The 25,690-nt window shown below is 40.7% G+C and overlaps 1 protein-coding gene across 2 annotated transcripts in view; it reads left to right on the top strand.

Moving 5' to 3' along the window:
- The window catches only part of creb3l1 (cAMP responsive element binding protein 3-like 1), a 72,034-nt gene that overhangs the window by 12,376 nt on the left and 33,968 nt on the right, over positions 1-25,690 (top strand). For both annotated transcript variants that reach the window (XM_084347537.1, XM_084347536.1), the window contains exons 2-3: positions 11,396-11,528; positions 19,231-19,317. In XM_084347537.1, the coding sequence (XP_084203663.1) occupies positions 11,396-11,528; positions 19,231-19,317 (220 nt within the window). The remainder of the gene's footprint in view (positions 1-11,395; positions 11,529-19,230; positions 19,318-25,690) is intronic.

Here is a 25,690-nt window from a genome sequence, read left to right as displayed (position 1 = left end):
TGTCAATCTTCCTCTATAATCCCATTTGAATTTCATTCATTATTTTTTAAATATTCGAATAATATTAACATTTTTAATGCACAAATGGATACATATTTATTATGTACCTCTCCACTGTAAGCACAGGCTTATGCATTGCCAATGCCACTATCATCATGTTATTGTTATAAAATTGGTCCCCTCGAGGGCATTCACACATTACCAATAACTTTAAACTAATAGCTTTCTTGATAAATAATAATTAAATTTAGACACTGGTAAGCCGCTGATGCGAAGGAGGAAGGCATCCCTTCTAATAGTGTAACGTTAGGTGTTAACGTTAGCCCATTAAATGTGGGATTGTAACTTTATTGGTCATCATGTGTGACAAAAGCATTTTGTTTTCACATGTGGCCAGAGACCATCACAACAGAGACACAAAAACCCATTTGTGGGAGCATATCAGGAGAACTGAATGTTGCGGATGCCTGCTGTGCTTTTATAGAGTACAGTAATAACATACAGTAATTCAGGTTAAATATCATTTTGCCATTTTCATCTTAATTAGGTGCTTTTGATAGCCATCCCCAAGCTTCTGGTAATCCTCAGGTTGTATGTTTAACCACTCATATTGACAGAAGCGGTGAAGTTCAACTACATTTCTTAGCTTCCTGGCACAGACTTGTTTTTTCAGCACAGTTCTCAATGGGGTTCAAGTCAGGACTTTGGAAAGGCCATTCCAAAACCTCAATTCTAGCCTGATTTAGCCATTCCTTTTTCACTTTTGATATTTGTTGGTGATCATTGTCCTGTTGGAACACTCAAGATCCAATCTTCTGGCTGATGATTTGAGGTTTTCCTGAAGAATTTGGAGACTTTCCTCGTTCTTCATTATTTTATTTAATTTCTTTAGAGCACCAGATCCACTGGCAGCAAAACAGCCCCGCAGCATAATACTGCCACCACCCTGCTTGACAGTAGGTATGGTGTTCTTTTCGGGTGAAAGGCCTCACCTTCTCTCCTCCAACCATAATGCTGGTCATTGTGGTCATTGTTTCATCTGACTACAGAGTTTTTCTCCAGAAGGTTTTTTCTTTGTCCATGTGATCAGTAGCAAACTTCAGTCGAGCTTTGAGGTGCTGCGTGTGGAGCAAGGGTTTCTTTATGCACGGTAGCCTCTCAGCCCATGGCAATGCAAAACACACTTGACTGTGGACACTGACTCACCTGTCTTCCAGCAGCTACTAATCCATTTTTGGTGGTTTTTGGTTTGACCAATTTTCTCTCAGCGGCAGGTGATAGTTTGTGTTTTCTTCCTGATCTTGGCCATGACACAACTGGGCCATGCACTTTATAAACAACAATTGTTTGCACAGTTAATCATGGGATGTCTAACTGCTTTGGAATGGCTCCAATTGGCAAATAAAACAAAGACCTAGAACTACACTGACCAGCTAGGTTGGCAAGAAAGACAGACAGACAGACTAAAGGGAAATGGACTGTAAACTAAACAGGCAGCCTAACCTTATACGTTTACCTTATAAGCTGTAAGCCTTTCTCATGTTTTTTTTCTTTTCATGACCAGAAAGATAGTTCCACCTCATTGAAGCTGAAAACATTGAACCCAGTTTGATATATGAGGGAGAGGTGGCGTATTTCAAAGGAGCCTTGGACCAGAGTATTTGTGTGTGAGAGAGAGCTTGAGACTGACGGAGTGAAAGACACTTTTCTAACAGTAGGGTAAAACATTAGAGATCTTCAGTGCAGTCATTATGAGAAGTAATAAATATTTTCAGGGCATTATGAGACTATGGCAGGGCAAATAAGACTTTGGTGGGCTGCCAGAGTCTAGTTAATTAATGGGAAACACTGTATCTGCTGATCATAAATATATTTTTTGCTTTCAACATAATTTGGTTTCCTTTTTCTTACTTGAATAACCGTTTAATCAGTAAAGACACAAGTTAACATCAACATCTTTTCAGTGCATTTTCCCTTTGGCCTGTAACAGTTTACAATGGTTTCCACTGCAGTATTCTTGCCATAATGACATTAAATGTGTCTGTCAGTCAAGTTTATTCAAGTGATTTTTATTATCATTGCATCAGGGCAACTAAATACTCTTAATAGTCTACGAGCATGTGATTAATTAGCTGTATGATGTTAACTAGGTTAAGGGAATGACTGCTGTAGCTGATCGATAGACAAGCAGTTTGGCTCTAATGCTGCCTTCATGTGCTATGGTATTTATGGTAAATACCAAAAGACGACGTGAAAAGTGCACATGAACACCCTCTCATGTGGTATTTTCCACTGGGCAACTCGTAGAATTTTTTGATGCCCAAGTTGCCGAGATGAGATAACCTTTCAACTTTTCAACATGGCGGCAAGCAACGGAAGATTCGTTAAAGGTAAGCAGTACACTACAAATCGTGTTTTGCTACTGTTAGTGGATAGTTTTTGTAGTCTATAAAGTGTTGCTCCATTGACAATTGTAATATGATGCGTTGATACTCGGTGTCAGTTTTTAAAATACCGTTATGGTATTTTTCTCCATTATTATTTCTGTAATATTTACCGTTTGAGTTTTGATAATTCATCTTCTTGCTGTGAGAGATGAACTAGGCAATCAAAGATTGTTTTACCCAAGTAACAAGCCTGAATCTGTGTCCACCATCTTTATTTTCTCTGTACAACAACAAAAGCACATGAACACAACGCACTGGTAAATACCAGATCACAAGTGGAAAATACCATCTGTACCATAGCACATGAAAGCAGCATTATTTACGTACAGACCCATGTTGGTAATCTGGCCTTTACTGCTCGTTTCACCTGAACCAGTAAGGCATCCAAATTAAAGGCGAGGAGAGAGATACAGTGCCTTGCGAAAGTATTCACCCCCTTTGGCATTCTTTCTATTTTGTTGCCTTACAACCTGGAATTTAAATGGATTTTGATTTTGATTTTATGTAATGAACCTACTCAAAATACTCCAATTTGTTGAAGTGAAATAAAATTAAAAAAAAAACTTGTTTTAAATAATTCTAAAAAATAAAAAGTGGTGCACGCATATGTATTCACCCCCTTTGCTATGCAGCCCCATCCATTACCTTCAGAAGCCACATAATTAGTTAAATAAGATCCACTTGTGGGCAATCTAAGTGTAACATAATCTCAGTATATATGCACCTGTTCTGACAGGCCACAGAGTCAACACCAGTGCAACACCACTAAGCAAGGGCTACCACCAAGCAAGTGACACCTTGAAGACCAAGGAGCTCTCCAAACAGGTCAGAGGTAAAGTTGCGGAGAAGTACAGGGTTGGGTTATAAAAAAATATCCCAAACTTTGAACATCCCATGTAGCACCATCAAATCTATTATTAAAAAAATGGAAAGATTATGCCACTACAACAAACCTGCCAAGAGAGGGCCGCCCACCTAAACTCACGGACCGGGCAAGAAGGGCATTAATCAGTGAAGCAACCAAGAGGCCAAAGATAACCCTGAAGTAGCTGGGCAGCTCTACTGCAGAGATTGGAGTATCTGTCCATAGGACCACTTTAAGCCGTACACGCCACAGAGTTGGGCTTTATGGAAGAGTGGCCAGAAAAAAGTCATTGCTTAAAAAAAATAAGGCAGCACATTTGGAGTTCACCAAAAGGCATATTGGAGACTCCCCAAACACATGGAAGAAGGTTCTCTGGTCAGATGAGACTAAAATTGAACTTTTTGGCCATCAAGGACAAAGCTATGTCTGGCGCAAACCTAACACCTCTCATCATGCTGAGAACACCATCCTGTGGGGATGTTTTTCAGCGGCAGGGACTGGTCAGAATTGAAGGAAAGATGGATGGCGCTAAATACAGAGAAATTCTTGATGGAAACCTGTTTGCAGGACAATGACCCTAAGCAGACTGCTAATGCAACACTCCAGTGGTTTAAGGAGAAACAGTTAAATGTCCTGGAGTCCGGGAGTTATGCACACTCAGGTTTTCTGTTTTTTTTGTTATTTCTTCTTTGTTTCGGAATAAAAAAATATTTTGCATCTTCAAAGTTGTAGTTATCTTGTGTGAATCAAATGATACAACCCCCCCAAATTCCTTTAAATTCCAGGTTGTAAGGCAACAAAATAGAAAGAATGTCAAGGAGGGTGAATACTTTCGCAAGCCACTGTATGTTGAGACTCAACACTGTTAATTACAGGCATAACAGAGTCACTCTCTGCTTTTATAATTACTCCTTGTGACTGTCTTTCCCAGCTCCTTCCCTGTGTGGTTTACATGTCAGCCCCATCCCTCTTAATGACACACCACCACTGAAATAAGCTGTAAAAACTGCCAACTGCTTTTTAACACAGTTTTCCTCCCTAATGTGATTCTTTTCCCAGCAGAGATGGTTCAGGTAATGAAAGGTCCAGACCTCTGTTGCTCTGTTCACACTGACTGCAGCTGTTCCATCACCAGCAGTCTGACACTGAACCACTCTGGGCTCATTAAGCTTCCTGTCCTAATAACAACAATAACAGCTTCCACTGTATTTTATGTCTGTGTTTCAAAGCTGTGCTATAGAGTTGTCCAGCAGACAATAATGAAACAGTGACATTTGCTATCGATTTATGTCTGCTGTTCGGTGTTTCCTAGAGGTTGAGAATTAAATTGTGGTGGTGGTTGGCATTACATTGCGTGACAGCGTGGTGTGACAGCGTGGTGTTACAACGTGGCTTTTGCTGGGGCGGTGTCTGATGGTGCGGTATGTGACTATATGGTGGCAATGTTAGCTAGCATTATCAACGTTAGCTAGTGCACAAACTGGCAACCACTTGAGGGGGCAGATGATTCAATTTAAACAATAGTGTTGTAACGTGAATACAATGGAAGGAGGGTGATGGAATGCCACATTTAGCGGCTGAATGTTATCAATAACACATTGAAACTGCACTGTGCCTCATATTTTCTGTTCTTTCTTTTAGGTCTAATGATTGGTGGAAGAGGCACAAGTGTCGATATACAGATGTTTAAGGGCATTTTTACATTCATTTATAGATAAATGTGGGAGTGGGAATGAAGTGCGCCCGTTTCCACAATAATTGAGATTTAAAAAAAGGATCAGACATACACACAACTTTATAAATCTGAAGAAAAGAATGTGTATGCAAATTTATGTGTTGTGCATACACAAAGTTATCTGAACAATACCCTGAAAAAAGTATTGCAAAATAGGTTCACTACATTGCTATAACTATTGGAACTAAATACAGAACGTAAGCACTGCAAATGTAGCTCAATATAAACTAAAGGTCTACTGCTGGAACTACCAAACTTCAGTCAAATTCTTTATAATAATACTTGAGCATTGCTGGAAGAGAAACACATAAAAGCTTACACAGTTGATTTAATGCAGTCACTAGAGCTAATTTTAAGTTGTGCTAAATTGTCTTAATTATCTCCCAACACCTGTTTCACCCACTTTTCTCCAATTGGAATACTGTGTATTTTTGAGTAGCCCAGTTTAAATGTGACATATTCCCCAATGGAGCAGAGTTAAAGGGTAAGTGTCAGGATAATTTAAAGGGAGGGACAATATGTAGTGCTGCTCTGTCAGTATTACTAATTCTTTATGTGGTGGGTTTGTTTGTGAATGAATGAGTAGTTCACTTGTGTGTGAAAGAAAAAGTGTATGCATACACTTTGTTGAGCAGTTGTAGTGAGCTCTTTGAGCCTTGAGATCATGTTCAATTGCAAATATGGTTCCTTGAGTAAATATGAAATCTCTTGATTTTTTTCTTTCCAACTCTATTAGTGCACCTCTGGTTGTGCAGTCACCACCCTGCACATATGAGAGCCACCATACAACCAGAGACACAAGTCCTGCAGCCACCAATACATTAGTTCCATTGGAGATTTTTATTTAAACGTTAAATAATAATAGTCTTTTGTTTCCCATCTGAGCTTCTAAACTCTGTTTAGTTATAATTATTAACATTTCATTCATTAGTCATAAATACAACAGAACAGATATCGATTTATCTGTTAACAGTGTAGCCAAACAGACACATTCTTTTAATAAAAAAGGCAATAACTTGCCTTTTTCTATCATGCCGTGAGCAACTGTGATCTGATTCCATATTGCACAAGACAGAGGGAGTTCTCCACACAACAGCAAAGTTGGTAACCTTGCTGAGGAGTTGGACATTTAAAAAATGTAATTAAAATGTATAATTACCTGTAGAGCTGCAACAATTTATATATTAATCGACTAGTTTCAGCTTTCAGCTAAATGTGAATTATTTTGGTTTCTTTACTTCTCTATAACAGTGAAATGAATATCTTTAGGTTGTCGACAAAACAAAACATTTGAGGATGTCACCTTGGACATTGGGAAGTACTGATCAACATTTTACTATTAACTATTCAACTATTCAATTAATCAAGAAAGAAATGGACAGCATAATAAATAATGGTAATAATCATTTATCGCAGCCCTAATCTGGCAACACAATATGCTGAATGACCATGTCTTGTTTTGTAGAAGCATTTTTGATTAATGATCGCCTTGAGTGCTTTCCTATTACTGCGTCACAATTAAAAGCCACCCACCAGTTGAATGCTTTTAATGTTTAGCAGCAACAGTAGTAAATGTTTAGTTTGAATTAGCAGTAACTTTATACAGTTCTAATACAGAACTGTAGGGTTAGGGGTTAGTTAGGAGAGTGAAATGCATGGAATGGCTATTGCTTAAAATGTGCCAGCCATAAATAGGATAAGAAATTAGGTTTGATTTCATGATTTTCATCTTTTTTGTGCTGTTTTTCAGTAAGATATTTTTTCCCCAAAAAATAAACACAGTTCAGAGTTGCAATTCAAAACATCAGCAGTCATCATGTGCTTCTGTTTTTTTACCCACCATATGTATGTATATATGTATGTATGTCCATCCTCTGTGTGTGAGTGTGTGTGTGTGCTTACTTCACATGCTTTTACTAGACAGCTGCATGTGTCCCACAGAATCCCTTGACCTCCTGTCACAAATGCAGACACAAAACTTGACTTGCAGAATTTAGAAATAATGCAAAACCTACAGTATACACATTAACAATGATTCCCAGGAATGCCTTCAGTATACTCCTGTAAAATCCTTCAACTTGGCCTGTTGAAACAAACTCCTCAGTGCATTTCAGCTACAGTGATGGATGCTACTATAAGCATTAAAACTTTGATGTGTGCATATAATTAAAAAAAGCCAAGCAAATAAAAGCCAAACACACATTTTCCAGCAAATCCAATCCTATTTGTTAATGTTTGGGTGTAAGTACCACCTGACAGACTTTTGCATATTATTATAGAACCATGCACTAAAATGTTTGAAACCATTTGCACTCCTTACATAATAAAGCTCAGTAGAGCTGATAGGAGTGTTGGTTTGTCACTACACACCCGTCTACCATTCCTTCCATTCCCATTCCCGTCTACCAATTGTTATTGTTATATGCAGAAGTTCTGCATTTATTATCCCGTTTTTGAGAAGATCTTAAGCTAATTTCCAGGAATAAAACATGTTAATCAATTTCTGTATTTGTCATTAATAAAATCAAGTTATTACAGTCACTGTCTGTCTGAGAAGCCTCAAAACAGAGTTGAGTACAGTTGATTGGTTCCAACAAATCCATCTGTGTGTGTGTGTGTGTGTGTGTGTGTGTGTGTGTGTGTGTGTTTGTGTGTGTGCTTCTGTACTGCTTTGTGCATGTTTTCTCAAGACAGGGTGACTCATATTGTCTGTTTGTGTAAACCAGTGAAATCAGAGCACCATGATGTTCCAGGCTTCCAGAACATCATCTCTCAGCTCAGTGACTCATTTATCCTGACTGAGGATGAATCTGTTACCCTTTTTCCACTGCTCAAACATCCCACTTAAACCCGCTAAGATCAGGCTTTTGTGTGCAAAGGGAATGTGTAAAATCGGCATTTACACCCGGGTCAATTGACTCTGCAGTAGACACGGGTATTTATCACCTTGGCTCAGCTTTGATCTTAACGTAAGACCTGGGTGAACACGCTAAATTCCGCTGTGCGAAGTGATGATGCGTTATCAACATTTGGTGGTGGCGTATAAATAAGGAAGGAATTTGGGATGTGGTCTATTCAAGCATGTTTTATTACTGGATATAGTGTTGGAGGCGGAGCCCCGTTCATTCTTATGAAAGCTGCTCAGTGGTGTTTTGAAGCCAAAAACTTCCCGGGTATGAAAATATAAAATAATTTACCCACCGTTTTACAGCCGCTTCTTTCACAATTGGTCTATTGCTGTTTTCTCAACTGTTTCCGGTGCATTTGTGACGTGACGTGACGTGATGTGACATTGAGACTTTAATCTGCACATTGATCAGTATGAAAAAAATTACTGGTTGCAGAGTACTTGTTTCCAGGTTTGAAGAATTACCATAGTCATCAGTTTTGCAGAAACCTCAACTTTTCACTCACATTCACTTATTATTACACCCACAAATACAAACTGTAGTAGTAGAGTGAAGTTTGGGCCGCATCTTTCAGTCTGAACCCGAACGAGTCAGATAGAGTAGTAACGGAGTCTGACCCGTACTCAACAGGTGTTCATTTTTTTATGTCTGAACTAAACTGTAGCCAGACCCAGTTCATGTAAGCTGGAACATTGAGTTTGTACTATGCTAAGTTATTGCCATGGGTACAGCTTGCCTTTTTTACCCTGACATGACATACATGCACAGTGTGGTGGAGTAGCATGGCTTTTATCCTGGATCTCTCCCCTCTCCTCCCTGGGGCGTACTTGCTGCCCATGATGGACTCAAAGTCCGCTGCAATTAATCCAAAACATCTGCCTTCTTCTCTAATGCTGATGACAGTATTTATGCCATAGGCGATACGTGCAATAAAGCTGAAAAAATAACAGTTAAAAAACGAAAAAAAATTGTGTGATTTGGAGGAGACACTCGCTGCTGCATCGCCATGCGCCGCTGTTGGCATAGCAACAAGACGGAGTATGTGAGCAGCCTATCATCGTAGAATGGACTTCAAGAGATTCGCAGTTGGATCCAAGGATAACAGAGCACAAGGAGGATTAACCATTTTTACTAACCACCTGTGGATTGTAATTTGGACATTGGAGTTCTTTTGTTCACTCTGCTGGCATGAAGTTTGGACTTTGAGGAAATTTGGGGACTTTGGGCGGGGTCATGAGTTACCACAAGTCTGGTCCAGTAACTCCTGGACAGGGGTATACTTGGGATCTAACACACATTTATGCAGGAAAACTAAAAGCTGTAGTCATAAACTTTCCAAAAGAAACAGAATTAAATTTTAAGCTTCTGAAATACAGATGTTTAGACAGGATCTCAGGAATTATCAGGACAGCTGCTTTACACCAAACTATTTTACTGTATGAATCTGGATGGTGTGTGTGACCTTTCAATGTGTTAAAGAACACAGAACATTAACATGACATAGTAACCGATCCTGTCGGCGAGTCAGAAGTATTAAACAAAGACGTTTATCAGCTGTTTCATGCAAATGCATTTGTTAATGTAGAGATACACATATTGTTTCTGCTGCTGGAGGATCGATGCAGGTAATGTCAGTAATATTTTCCTAATTAAGGATGTATTTCTCCCCTCTCATACCACCCGCTTTTGATCAGGATGATACTTTTTATGTTGTCCTGCCTGATCCACGAACTGAGAATTGCAAACACAAAGAGGGAAATGCAACAGCGTTCCTCCTCCTCCTCAGTTAAATACGTGTATTTTTTTATATGCAGTCAAACAGAGTTGTTGATGGGACAGATGATTGTGAAATGGCGGGGTAGAGGGTCCAGCAGCCGATGACCACATCCCTGTCGCTCAACAAAGACAAGTGCCACTGTTAGTTTGTGCCAGGTCTTGGCCCACTTGGCTCTAAAAGGGAATGGGAGCTGATACTCGGAATGGTTTCATTTATGTCCTGCCCAAAACACACCCATGACTAAATCAGTCTAAATTTACATTTACATTAAGGGCATTTAGCAGATGCTTTTGTCCAAAGCGACTTACAGTAAGTACATTTGTCACAAGAAAGAAACCACAACATATCTGTCGATAAAGTAAGAATGATGCTATGTGGGGTTGAGGTGAAGTCTGAACAAGTGAGTCTTGAGTCTTTTGCGGAAGATGGCGAGTGACTCTTCTGTCCTGACATTGGTCGGGAGTTCCTTCCACCACTGAGGCGCCAGAACAGAGGAGCATCGTGACTTCGCTGAGCGGCCTTTGTTTGCTCTCAGCGATGGCGGTACCAGCTGGCCAGCTGATGTAGTGGAGCGAAGTGCTCACGCTGGGGCGTGTGGTCTGACCAGTGTTTGGAGGTAGATGGGTGCAGTTCCGTTGAGGGCCTTGAAGGCCAGTACCATCTTCTTGGACAGGAAGCCAGTGGAGGTCACAGAGGAGGGGGGTCACATGGGAGAATTTGGGTAGATTAAATTGAAGTGCGCTCCAGCATTCTGGATACGTTGCAACGGTTTAGTTGCAGAGGCTGGGAGTCCAGCCAAGAGCGAGTTGCAGTAGTCCAGGTGGGAGATGACCAGCGATTGGACCAGGAGTTGGGTTGCGTCCTTTGTGAGGAAAGACTGGATCCTGTGGATGTTGTAGAGGGCCAATCTGCAGGATCGGGCCACAGCAGTGATGTTGGGGGTACAGGATAGTCTGTCGTCGAGGATTAAAGGAATAGTTCACTCTAGAATGAAATTCAGTCATTATCGACTCACCCTCATGCTGATGAGAAGTCTGGTGTAGTTTCTTATTCCTCAAAGTGCAGCTGGAAACATCTGCATCCATATAACGAGCTTTAATGGCGTTCGAGAGGAAAAGGTCCATATAACTACACAAAAACTTTGTAATATTCCTCCATACTGCTCGTCCGCTGCAATCCAAGTGTCCTGAAGTGGCGACATCCAGAGTTTACTCGAAACAATATCATTTAGTACATTTTTACAGTCTAAACAGTCACTATGCTGTATATGCCTGGAGGCACGCTCCGCGTTCACGTGAGTCTCCCTCACAGCCAATTGCAGTACAGAAGCTGCGCCGGACAAGATGAATGAGACTCACGATAGATAAACACCGGTATTCTTTTTTTTTTAGAAGAAATAGGAGCATTTTCACACCCACAAAAGTAAAATTAGTTACAGTTTACCTGACAAATTCAAATTCACCAGATTTGTGTCCTTTTGGGAATAGCAGGTAAGACTGATGATACACAGTCTGTGTTGTACCAGTCTCTAGTCATTACTTTATTTTAGGTGGTGACTGACTAACTGTTAAAGGATACAGAATTTATGAATCCATGAAATAGCATTATTTTGCTGAATAAAATAACTATTTCTGTCTCTGTGTTTCTCTTCATGTTTTCCAGCCTTTCTCAGGTGACCAGATGGACGACTTCAGCAGTGAATTATTCAGCAGTTTCTTTGACGACCACCTATTAGAGCGACCCCTAATGGCAGACAGACCTTCGCTTTTACACATGGACATAGACAGCAGCCCAGGTCAGCTCCTCTTTTATTCTGAAGGACACTTTTGTCACAGCTTCTTACAGTATTGAAATAAAAGAAAACACTGTATACAAATAATTAATTAAAAAGCCTAGCACTGCAGTCAATATAAATGCAACAGGGGTTAGATCACTGTTCCTTCCAATAAAAATTCTCAAGAACCTTCTCCAAACCTCTGTCTCTCTAGCTTTGAAATTCTTGTAGGCCCAAAAATGCCAAAGTTTTGGCATCAAAGCTGCCAGAGAGATCAAAATGCAGCACTACTTGACATGGCACACATCATTTGAGACAAATTGGTGTCCATATCAGGGAAGCCAAGACTTCCACAAAATAACTGGAGGGAGGAACTTTATGTCTGAGGAGATAATGACTAAAATATGTTTGCATGTAAAAAATTTGCTCTCTATATTAATCATGAATAATAATTGCATTTCACAATTGTAACTCATTACATAAATGCGAAGCTGAGTTAACACGTGCCCATCAACTGGAAAGACTCTGCAATAAAACAGGTCTCACTGTACACACCCAAGCCTACAAAGACCACCTGCAACACTATAAAGATGCCCTCTCCTGCGCCAGATCCATCTAATACTCTCAACTCATACAGTCAGGTCCCGGAAACCCCAAAGAACTATTCTCCACAATAAAGACACTCCTCAACCCTCTGGACAATGGTTCCCAATCCTTCACGATCAACAAATGCACCTCCTTCCTGTCATTCTTCCAAACAAAAATAGACACCATCATCAACAACCAGGCCACTCCTTCACCCCTCCCCTCACTTACCCCCCTTTAATTCCCTCCAGACATGTCAAGGCCTGCCTTCCCACCCAATCCCCACTCATTATCACAACAGTAAACTCCTCCCTATCCACTGGCTCCAGCCTATGCTCTCTCAAACTGGCTGCTGTTACCCCATTTTAAAAAAACCTGGACTAAACCCTGACATCCCAAACAACTACAGATGAATTTCCAACTTCCCCTTTCTGTTCAAAATACTGGAACGCGCTGTTGCTTCCTGACTCAGGACCCACCTCACAGCCAATAATCTCTACTAATCATTCCAGTACGGTGCCCGATCCAAACACAGTACTGAAAAAGCTCTACTCAAAATAACAAACAACCTTCTCCTCTCCTCTGATACTGGCAACATCAACATTCTCATCCTGCTTGACCTCAGTATGGCTTTCAACACCACCAACCATTCCACCCTTCTCACCCACCTTCAATCCACTTTTAATATCACCTGCACCGCCCTTTCCTGGCTCAAATCTTACCTCACTGTAAGAGACCAATTCAACAGCATCAATAACTGCAAATCCCCCACTGCTCCCCTCTCCGGAGGAGTTCCCCAAGGTTCAGTTCTCGGCCCCGTCCTCTTCATCCTGTACATGCTCCCCCTTGGACACATAATCAGCCGTCATGGACTTGAGTTCCATTGCTTCACAGACAACATCCAGCTCTACATTTCCACCAAAGAAATCACTACTGCCACTCACTCAACCCTGACAGGCTATGTCATGGAGATAACATCCTGGCTTCAAACCAACATCCTCAAACTCAACTGTGATAAATCATTATTGGACCTAAAACTCACACAAAATCCACCCATAACTTCTCCCTCACCATTGATGGCTCCACTGCACTCCACTCCCCTCAGATTCTAAGGTGTCATCTTTGACCAAACCCTCTGTCGAACAACACGTAAAAAACATCACCAAAACAGCCTCTTTCACCTCAAAAACATTGTCCGCCTTTGTCCCTCTCCTTCACAGCTGCAGAAACTCTCATCCACACATTCATCACTTCCAGACTGGATTACTGCAACAGTGTCCTCTATGGACAAACTCTATTACAACGGAGCATGTCTTCTCATGCTGTTACTATACATATCTGTAAAATACAATACCTTATGAAGTGAACTGCTTTATTTAGCTGTCCCTGCTCATCAACCTAGTGCTATAAGAATAAATATAATGGAAAACACCAAGATTTATATGTACTGCCCTTTCCTGGCATACAACGCCCTTAGAGGTGGCTGTATTTTAAACTGATTGGGAATTTTGAGTTTGGGTTTTGATCCCCCTAACCCTAACCCAGTATGTTGGTAAGGAATTTCAGACGCAGTCAGTGGCTGAGTTTTGGGGAGACGTCACACTCTGTCTCTTTCTCTCTAATGTTACTGTAGTACTACATAAGACCTGTAAACTCACCTTAATGTGAACAGTAGGTTGAGTTACCCCTTATGGTGTCAGACCAAACGTGAAGAAAGTATTTGCGTTGCGTTACTCGCGCAAGTTTGATTGTTGGATTACTAATTTCTATTCGTGTTACTCGAGTGGCACCCAGCTCGGTGAATTTCACTGAGCTGGCACTGGATGATTGCAGCTGCCAGCACTACCTGAGGCTGACCGGTGCCCAGTTCTCAGCTGCGGAACTCCTGTCCATCTGTCTCTGGTGAGTGGCAGTTTCTTAACAGGTGTGTTAAAATCAATAATTATTAAGTGTGACCAGAGAGTAGACATAGATTAAATTAATCTGTTTCACCAGATCGGTAAGAACCCAAAACAAAGAGATTTTGCTTTGATCTGACTGCAATAAATGGATCAATAGGACACAGAAATAACAACATCATAGTGCCACCTTGTAAAAAGCTTGAATTCATGCTTCGTCAGGTCTGACGGCTAGACACGCAAAACAACTTTAAAAATGCTTGTTCCCTCAATGGAGTTCAGAACGATCAGGGCTATGCAGTGCTGAGACATATTTCCATAACTTACCACTTCCTCACTCACAATCCTCCACACCAGCTCCTTTTTTGTCCTCTCTCGTTACGAATAGATGTGTTATTGTACAGCTCTGGGTGTACTCAAATGGCCACGATTAGTGATAATTATCCTCTCCAACTGTTTTTCATGAATCTCTGGACATCAGTGACGTTAACATCATGACATCAGTGTGAATGTCAGCGCTGATAGGCTTGAGTTCAGTTCAGTTAAAATCAGTTAAATACACAAAAAAAAACACGGTTTGTGGGTAATTTTAAGTTGTAAAGAAGAGTCTTTTCATGTTCATGTGGTTTTGTCCCCTGTGCAATGAGGTAAAATAGCTTAACAAAACTCCTTCCACAGTGTAAATCAGACCAGCACTACCTCTCTACAGGCTGTTTTCATATTTCATGCCAACTGCATATCATTAGGGTGATGCCATGCAAATGCTGAAATTGGCCACATGGTGGCGCTATTACAAATGCAATTTTTGAAAGGTCAAAGCCCAAGCACAGTAAGTCTGATCAACTTGAAATTGGACACACAATTCCAGCTCAAAGTGCTTTATAAAAAAGTCAAGGGGTCCAAAGGGACCTGATGATGCACTTTGTGCTAATTAGCATAAACTGAAAAACAGTAAAGTGACACCTACTTTGTCAAATGTGATTCAATCAACACCAAATTGGGTATATAACATCCTGGGAATTTTTTCACTAGCACTTCTGGAAGAGCCAAACTTGATTTGCTTTTCCATTATCAGTTTTACTGTACAGAGTTGAGCACAAAAAAACACAGTTTGTGGGTAATTGCCCCACCTCCAAGCAGGTTGACCACTCGCAACTGTAGCCCACCTGTAACAAGCACCATTTCTCCCAAACAAGTGTTGTCAAATCAATACTCAACTCATGTCTGACGGCAGCTGCAGCCAGCTCCCTCTGCTTGCTGGAAAAGGTCACCACCATCTCTTTGGTCTTCTCCGCGATTTATCACACCACTCCACAAACTCATGCAGCACTGAGCTGTGGTGATGTGAGGGGCCTTAGAGCAGGGACAGGAGAACTGTGTCATCCGCGTACTTAACCAGATGACAGTCTGGATGGGTGGACCTGCAGTCATTGGTGTAAAGAAGAGCAGAGGTCAGAGGACACAGGCCCTGAGGGGAACCTGTAGAGGTCACCGAGATGTCCGAGAAGGTGTTATTGACCAGCACCCTCTGTGATCTATTGGTCAGGAAGTCTGTAATCCACAGGATCAGATGGTCGTTCAGTTGGAAGCGGGTGGAGAGATTCTCTGCTAGGATCTGAGTCCTGCTGTGGTGTTGGGGTGTTCCAGGTGTTTGTGTCCATGATGAGTGTTTTGGCATCATCAACCCTTCCGCCTGCACGGTACGCGAACTGGAGAGGGTCCATCAGTGGGTCAGTTACCGTGATGATGTGTCTCTTTATGACCCTCTCCATAACCTTCATCACGAGAGAGGTGAGAGCCACAGGCCTAAGGTCGTTCAGAGCTTTGACTGAGCTTTTCTTGGGGATGGGGACCACTGTGGAGTGCTGCCATAGCTGGGGAACTGTGCCGCTGTCCATAGATCATTGAAACAGGAGCTGAAACACGCCCCCCAGCTGCTCTGCACAGCACCGCAGGACACGGCCACTGATGTTGTCTGGGCCAGATGCTGTGTTCTCCATGGTCCTCCTGGTGAGGGCTCTCACCACCTCCCTCCATGTTGAAGGAGAATTCAGCTGCTGCAGGCTTGAGGGAGGAGAGGGATGCTGGGCTGCTGGGCTGCTGCCCGCCACCTGGATTGTCCTGTGGGTGGAGGAAGCAGTGTTCGCAGCGGCCATGTTCTTAATCCCCTGCCAAGCTGAGCGGAGGCTCCCTCGTGTAAAATTTCCCTCCACCTTGTTCTTATACTTCAGCTTGGCATTTTTTATGGTGCGCTTTACCTCTCTGTTTACCTCCTTTTTTTCACATGCCGGTGAAGAATACTCTTTTCTTTTTTTCGAGAATGACTTTGAGTTCCCTGGTTATCCAGGGTTTATTGTTTTGGAAGATTATTACTTTTTTGGAGTGAACGATGTTATCCACACAAAAGTATTAAGTAGTGTTTGAAGACACCGTGTCCACTTGCTCACTGATGTTGCTGGAGGGGGCAAGAATGTTATCCCAGTCTGTGGATCGAAGCATGGGGTGAATGTAAACCAGGATGAAAAACCACTGTGGGAACTCCCCTGGTAGGTAGAAAGGGCGGAGACACACACCGCCGCCATGTTGTTTCCCAGTGAGTTCAGTGTCTTGGTGAAGCCTTCAATGTGCAACATGTCATCACTGTCGTTTTTTTTTAACCACGTCTTCGTAAATGTAAGAATGGAGGCAGTCCAGTATTCATGCATGTGGTTAACGTTGGTTTGCAGCTCGTCTGTTTTGCTTTTCAACGAGCTCCCGGTGTTTACATTTCTCTTCTCTTAAGTCTGGCCCTAATTCCACCCTTTTTCTTTCCCCTCCTGGTTACCTTGTTTTTGTTGGAATTTGAGTCCCCTTTTTCCGAAGAGTTGTCCTGTTGTATCTCCTCAGGAAACGTGTCTGTAGTAATGCCTTGATGGGGGTGAAGTGAGGCGAGCCGCAGCAGAAAGTCTCGGATGTAGGTGACTCGCAGCCCGTCGAGAAGATTGAGATCGCTGTAGTCAGCTGAGATAACCTCCACAGACAGCCAGAAAAGCAGAAAAACCGAGTCCAGGAAGGCCTTGGGTGTCCATGCTGAGATCAAAATTTTCCAGGCAGCATGAAGTAATCCAGCAGTAGAAACAGCGACCAGAAAGCCGGCAGTTTAAACACAAACAAAGAACGACAAACAATGGCGGAGCCGGCGAAGATGCTCATGCGAGTTTGAAAGTTTAAAAGAAAGGAAAAAAAGGCAGCCAGATGCTGTTATACCAGTCGGTTGGTGTCTAGCGCGGCAGACAACATGTACGTCCACAGATGAACGAAAACACTCACGAATATTACACAAAATATACAAAACCATACAAATCAACTACTCTACGAGCTAACCGGTCGACGGCACGAGCAGCGACCCGGAAGTCCTATCCTGTTACAGACGTCATGTTAAGTTACTACTGAAACATGAAACATTTCCTGCGAAACTGCTTCTTAATAAAAGCTTTTAAATGACCAAATAATGGGGGGCTTTTATTGTGAAGTAGTTATAGGAAAGGAAAAGTGTTTGGAACTGAATTAGCAGAGCTAGAGTTAGTGATGGGTCTTCAATAGTGCCCTTTCATATTTTTTTCCAATTTCGTTCTGCTAAAGCTTCAGCATACGTTTAGCTAGAGAAACCTTCAGCCTTCCTATCTTTTCAGCTTTTTCAAATATTCAGCTTTTTCAAAAAAAAAAAAAAAAATACAATGGAAGTAAGTAGAGAAATCTTCAAATCCTCTTCAAACCCACCCCACTTTCAAACCCTTCTTCTCCTTCATAGTTTCAAGACAGACGACATTTCAACTTTGAAGAAGTTACAAGACTTTGAACTATTCCGCTTGTATTCAGCTTTTCAAAATCTTTTACAGTTTTGAAATTATGACAGTTTCAGTTTTAAGTTTTTTTTCGCCCCTCTTCAAATGTTTTGTCATGAATTAATGTTCAGCGCTACAGAGCCCCTAGAGTTGGGAGCAGCTGGAAAAACTTCATTTCATCGTTCATCATTGAAAAAAATCATCTTCAGCTTGATTTAGATCCCATATCTTTTACTTCACATAGACAACTTTTAGATAAAACAACTTTTTTAATTTTGTCGTCTTTCAGCCAATGGTCTTATTTCAGATGTAGGACTTACACTCTTGGCTGTAGAAGCCCTAGAGCGACAAGCACTCCAGCAACTCTCCCATAAGCCACAATGTTAATTTTCAGCCTACATTTCTGGAGGAAAGCAGACAGTACCAGTTTTGTCACTCACTGTAACTCCCTCATTTTTCACTCTACAGAAATAAAAAAAAAAAGACATCACAGAGTTCAGCAATGTCTCCTGTTACTCACTGTATAAATACTTTGGCCATAACCCTTACAGTTTTTTCAAGACTGGCAGGAGTATGGGAAGTGTTTTTCTATGTAATTAAAATTTTGCTCATAAATTCTTATGGGAAAATGTTCAACTTTCGTTCTGCTACTGCTTCAGCATATGTTCAGCTAGACAAACCATTCAGCTATCAATATGTTCAGCCTTATAAGCTGATTCAGCCTATTACTTTCTTACTTACTACTTACTTAAACCTTTCTGCCTTTTCAGCCTTTTGAAATATTCAGCTTTTTCTGCAAATTTTTCCCCATTTATTCTTATGGGGAAATGTTCAACTTTTGTTCTGCTACTGCGTCAGCATACGTTCAGCTAATAGTTCTACTACTACCACTACTACTACTACTGCTACTGCTACTTGTACTACTACTATTAGTACTTCTACTAATACTACTACTGTACCACTACTTCTACGATTACTACTTCTTGTACTAGTACTTCTCTTACTACTACTACTACTACTTGTACTACTACTACTATGACTACTTGTACTACTGCTTCCACTTCTACAACTTCTACATGAGGGTGTGAAGTGTAGTGCAAGGCATTTTAGCTTCATGCATTTCAGGCATTAATTTTCCAGTTTATTCAGCAGTTTTTCCGAAATCACTTCAGTTGTCAGCATTAACACTGTATTTTTGCAGGAAATACACATTTTTTAGTTACTCATTGTAATTGTCCAGCAGTGATATGACTCATGCACCATTTGCTAAATATTGTTGCTCTCTCTGTAACATCCTGAATGCCTGAATAAAGCTGTAAGGAAAATTTACACAATGGACACTTAAACTATGTCCGGCATAGTATGTTTGTTATGTTATGTTTTCCATGTCTAAAAAAGTGTTTTTGAATCTCACAGATATTCAAGCAGAGCACAGCTACTCATTGAGTGAAGACTCTGCCCCTCAGAGCCCAGCTTTGTCAATCAAAATGGACCAAGAGTCTGGTAGGTCATCCTATTCATTTAAAGGCTTCACTAGATTTTATATTCATTTGTTCTTTACAATCTTACTGTGTACCTCCTGAAAATAAGTACAGCCAAGCAAAACTCTGCTGCTGATGTTTAGTCTGGTTGTTTGCCACATTAGCTGTCTTGTTGGCTCAATTTTCTGTCTTATATATTATTTTTTGTACAGTCTAACCCTGTGTGCTGTCTATCAATTAGATTGGCTAAATCCACATTCTTTCATGTAATATGTGATATGATCGACCCTGTCAGTCCTAGGCCAAAAATCTTACTTTCATTTATCTGAATGGCTCAATGTATCTTCAAATATGGATGCATTCCACATTTTCTTTTTCAGAATAACCTGAACTGTTTGAAAATGAAGGTTTATTTCATGTGAATAGTTGCTTTCAAGATTTATGTTGAATTATAGATACACGTTGAAATGTTAAAAAATGCATTTTATTTGAAATCTATGTTTTTCCATCATTGAAAGAGCATTTCAAGCCCAAATCAAAAATCCATCCATCCATCCATTGAAGATATTGGCTGCAGAGATGTCTGCCTACTCTCCAGTATAATGGAAGTAGATGACACTTGGCTTGCAAGCACCAAAAAATATATGTTAAAAACTCAATAGCAATGACTATGTCTCTCATGTCCCTCATGACCTAGTTACTGAAGATAATCCACAGACCTTGTTGTGAGCAGTTTCATGTAGAAAGTTTTTTTTCCCAACGTGTGGACTACAGTACTTGTCGAGGCTAACTCACGGAGCTAGCTAATGTTACAGATCAGCTGAGGAGGATGCTCAGTATGTTTACATACTGTGTTGTCACAAGCTTGAGCCTCTCATCCATCAGTAGATACATGCTTCCTTCTGCACAGTGATACAGTGTAATTCACTCAAAGGAAAAATGGATCCTACATCAAACTGCTAACAACAAGGTCGGTGGTTATCTTTAGTAACCGGGGTCATGATTTTGGGAAGAGACATTGCTGTTGAGTTTTTCAAATGTAAATTTTTGCTACAAGCCGAGTGCCACTATATGTATTTGAGAGAAGGCAGACATCTCTACAGCAATATCTCCAAAACTTGGCAAATCACACCAAAACAATCTAGATGGATAAATAGCACCACAGGTAAGAGGAAAAATATGTATTTTTGATTTTGGGGGGAACTCTCCCTTTAAGTATAATGGGACACAACCAAACTTTGCTAGCCTCTTTTAAGCAGAGGGCAGGAGCATTCCTCTGGTACTGATTGGTCTGTTGACTGTTATACAGTATTGTACGTAAGAGCAAGTTTGTAGTATTATATTATATATATATATATATATATATATATTATAACACACAGTGTCTCAGATCCTGCTATTTTATCCTCTCTCCTTCTGACTAATCTTCCTTATTCTCTCCTCTTATCTTCTCTGTTTTTTGTCTCTGCCTGTCTTCCTCTGTCTCCGTCTGTACCTGTCTTCCTCATTCTGCCTGTCTACTCTCCGTTTGTCCTGGGGAGCCTGCTATCTGAGCAGCAGGATCCCAGTCTGAGCAGTTTTCCACCAGCTAAGCCCTGCCCACCTAACACACACACACACACACACACACACACACACACACACACACACTCTCTCTCTCTCTCTCTCTCTCTCTCTCTATCTCTCGCTCTCTCTGTCACAAACACACACACACACACACACATGCACACACACACACACACACACACACACACACACACACACACACACACACCCACACACACACACACACACACACACACACACACACACACACACACACACACAACACTATGACTAGCATATGGTTTTGACTCTTCAGCTTTAGCCGAAGTCAGTGGAAACTCTCTTTATTCTGTCAGGTTCTCTCTCTACCCCCCCACCCCCCACCCCCCATAACTCATGTTTTCTATCTTTCTCTCCTTTTCTTTCTCTGTCCCCTTAATCCAATTAAATCCACTTTATTGCTTTGACTTTCTTCTTTCCTGTGTTGCCAAATTCCACATTGAACAATGAAAAGTCTAGCTCTTAAAAACAACAGGCTTGTTTGTTGTTTTCATTTCATTGCTGTGAACTAGAATTTATTTATATCAGAAGATAAGATTGAGTCCCTGCAGTCAATCTAACAACAGCAATGTACATGCATGTATGCTGTAGTTAGAATGTCACTGCTGCCAAATCAAACAACATACTAAGCCACTAACCATCAACTTAATATATCAGTTAATTAAACATTTAGATGACTTTGATTGCATGGTAGTTCATATCATATAAACCTTTCGTGTTCATTGCCTCTGTCTGTTGTTGCATAGAAGTCATCTCAAGCTCACATATGGTACACACACACACACACACACACACACACACACACACACACACACACACACACACACACACCATATGCATTTGAATCTATTCCAGCCTATTTGATATTGAACTTTGTCCAGAATGCATTTTACAGCCTGAATCTGCTCCATAATGCCTAACTACAAACTTTGAGATTCTTAAGCTTAGTTCATACCAAAGATTTGAGACACAACAAAACCGTTTTAGAACGTTGCAGGGGAAAGTTGCAGCAGTGTGACCTGACCCGTTGCAGCTAGACTAATGGATAAAAAACCCTGAAAAGCCAACGGTTAACAGAGAAGTGCAGACAGTCGTTGCAAGCTACATTGGAGAGAGGTGGTATTAAAGTTTTGCCACTCGGCAGCCATCTTTGCAACACTCCCTGGCAGTTATTTAGGCCTAACAAGAACAGGCCCCTATCTGAAAGAATGTGTAGAGATGGAAAAAAAAAACCCTATCAGAGGCATTTGTTCCCATAGGTTATAATTCTTCTACACATGCATGCAGTTTCATGACACCAACTTCGTTTATGGCTCAATCCAGAGCGCTGCAACCTGACACCATCAGTTCATCCCACCAGAGCACTTGAACAAACGCACGTCAATTTATCTTTTTATTATTTATTTTATCGTTAAACTCAACTGTGTGCTGGCGTCAGTGCAATAACATGATTGGCTGATATGTGTACCAGTTTGACTGTGATAAGGCACATGATTTGCTTTTGGGGGGAAGGGGCGGGATATATGTCTTAGAACCGCCATCTCTGGCGTTACAGACTTTTCTATTCAAATTGGTTTAAGCAGATTGTGTCCTCTCTTATAATAGCATATGTGCTGCTCACTCAGTTTCAAGCAGTATTGTAGGGCTAGGCAATATATCAATATTATATCATTATCATGATGTGAGACTATATATGGTCTTAGACTTTAGATATGGTTAGATCCTGTAAAATACGTAAAATAATTTGCTGAATTTACCAGACTTTATATACTGATATTTACTTTAACTCACTTTGTCATTACGTATATACACATTAATGATGATTAATTGTCAGTTACTTTTTTGTCAAGGCACCAATTGTCATCCCAACAATAATGTCACAATATCTATATCAAGGTATTTGGTCCATGGTGATATTTGATTTTAGCATTTATGAAGTGCTTTTGAGAAGATTTCAAAATATTGAGATATTTATGCTGTACCAACATATAGCCTGAAATAAGGCCATATCTCACAACCCTACTATATTTTTATTTGATTCTGGCTTGATAAGCCTAGTTGCATATTGATACAAAACAGATATACAGTGTGTATGGTGAACCGCTGTGAATCTGCTTGGCTGGTATATGTAGAGGTTTTAGCCATCAGAATGTCTCCAATAGGGTTGAATGAAGTTGATTTTAAACAAAATATTAATAAATTAAGCAAATTTTATCTGATTATTATTTTTTTATACACTAATATTTGAGAGATTTTCTGTAATATTTTTTTCATAGTACAAAAATTCAAGTATATTTGATGAAAAACATACAGTACCAACTCTACAGAATGGTGTGCTCCTCCGTTTTCCAGCAAATCTCTTACCATTTACAGTATGCCGGATAGAGAATGACAAAAGGGTTTTACTGCATGTCCATTTGCATTGTGGCATTTTGAAGTGTTGTTGCTGTGGTTTTAAGAGCATCGTCCCTGGACTTTATGTATAACACTGGAATGTTCTTCTGCACTCGATGCTCCACCTGTTGAATGCTGCTCTGCATTCTGATCTGGGTAGTATGCTGTCTGATTGAGCTGCTCCGTGTAGCTGCCATTTGGCATGAACAGTATTTTGGGAAGAGAAGAGAAAGAAATTGATCCAGTCATAAAGTATCACCCCATATAATTGCATTTCAAGGTAGTGTAGCTGCAAAAGCTGTGTAACACCATTGATGAAATTTAGAGACGGGAAAAATATATATGCTAACAAACTAATGTGGAAAAGGCAGTAGATGCAAGAGTTGCACATAAATACTGGGATCTCAGTTATTCAACCTTAATATCCATGGAAGCATAGTGCAGGCTTAAGAGGTCCTCCTGGACACTGCACTTTGTGAAGTTTCACACGCCTTCAGCATCCAATGAGATCAGCCCAATTAGAGCTGCTGCTTGTTTGTCTTCATGAGTCAGGTTAATCAACCATCTGGGATGTCAGAAGTTGTTGATCTTTCAGAAAGTCGGTTTGTTCTGAATGAAGGAATTTGTTGATCATAGTTTTCTTGGAAAGCAACATAGATGGCAATTTAAGCTCCTCCCAAGTAGAGATGTTAATTATTTATAAAAAACATCATTGGTCAATTTATAGTTAATTAAACTTTAGTTAAAAGTTATTTCACTGGTAATAGCCAATGCCATTCTTTATAAGCCATTTATTAAGCAATTGTCAAAGTTTCCAAACATCAGTTGCAACTTTATAGATGAACTACTCAGTATTAATAACCATTTTCAAAGTATTATAAACATTGCAACTTTGCAATAAATAATTATTTAATACTTTATAAAGCATTGTAAGCAGTTAAATAACTATTACCTGAAAATGTGTTCACTATGAATTTACTATTTATTGATGATGGTTATTATTATGTGTTACTGTAGAATAATAAGATGGTATGTGAATCACTGGATGCCAATTACTAGTCAAATTTAGTGGATTTGATCTGGGTCACTGAATATTTTTACAGGTATTTATTTAGGGCTAACAAACTGGTATCAGTTCAAATGTGAGTGGTACTCAACCCAAGGTGATGTAGAGAGGAGGGAGGGGATCTAACTGCAAAACAGACAGGAAGTTAGCTAAAACAAGGGCAACAGGGGGCATAGAACCTAATGACCCCCAGAGATGGTGCCTATGCTATGCTAGCCCAGATAGCGCAAATGCTATCCGCACTTCTATTGTGCTGACATCAACAGCACAGTTTAATTAACATTTCATAATTGCAGAGAGATGAAAACGGTGATCACGTGACTACGGACAGGTGAACATGGCGTCTTAGTATGAGCGGTGACTCGCCAGACCAAATCTAACCCCTAAAAAAGAAGAAAAGACAAGCTACAAAATAACACAAAGAGGAGGAATATCTGTGTTAACTGGATGACTCAGGAGCGGGTGTCAAGACAGAGAATTAAAGATCAAATCTCTGCAAGAAACACTATGAATGGAGGGAAGAAGAGCGTGCATGACGCCGACGCAGGTGAGGAGGCTCCAGTGTGGGCGAAAAGTTTGTTCAGCTCATTTCAAAGTAATCAAGAATCAATGAAAACTTGATGAGATATGCTCCTCTATTCGAACATTATCAAAAGATTTTAAAGCTGTGCAGCACAGGGTCGCAAATGCAGAAAAACGCATAAGCACCCTGGAAAATTACCTGGGAAAAGAGAAATCTGTGGCGCATGAACTCTCCAAAAAAGTGACATTCCTGTGTGATCGGCTGGAGGATCTTGAGTCGCGCAGCGGAAGGATTAATATCATGATGATAGGCATCAAAGAAGGCATGGAGGCCAGGGATCTGACTGGGCTGCTGGTCCGCATATTTCGTTATATTCTGGATGAGGGTGAGAGTGACCCAGTGCCTGAGGTGGATCAGACCCACAGAGCGCTGCGCCCACGGTCTAACCCTGAGGATCCACCACGCAACATTATAGTACGGCTGCTAAGATGGGGAGATAAACAGAAGATAATGGCTGCAGCAATAAAGAAAAATACTTTCTTCTGGGAAGATCGACCTTTTTATATTCGACAGGATCTGACAGCTGCAGTGAGGAAACAACGCGGAGAATACAACGATATAATCCAAGAACTCAAAAGGCAGAAGTTAAGATTCGGGATACTTCATCCTGCCCGGCTAGTGGTGACTATTGATGGAGAGAAGTTGATTTACAACATGCCTGAGGCAGCACGGTCAGAGCTGGAGAAGAGGCTGCAGCAGATCCACTGGACCAGCGAACCTGACATCGGTCCGTGACGTCCTCATACA

Source organism: Pagrus pagrus (genome assembly GCF_965226575.1).
Source record: "Pagrus pagrus genome assembly, chromosome: 24".
Classification (NCBI taxonomy): Eukaryota; Metazoa; Chordata; class Actinopteri; order Spariformes; family Sparidae; genus Pagrus; species Pagrus pagrus.
The sequence above is the reverse complement of the archived record's forward strand: the minus strand, read 5'-3'. Positions and strand labels throughout refer to the sequence as shown.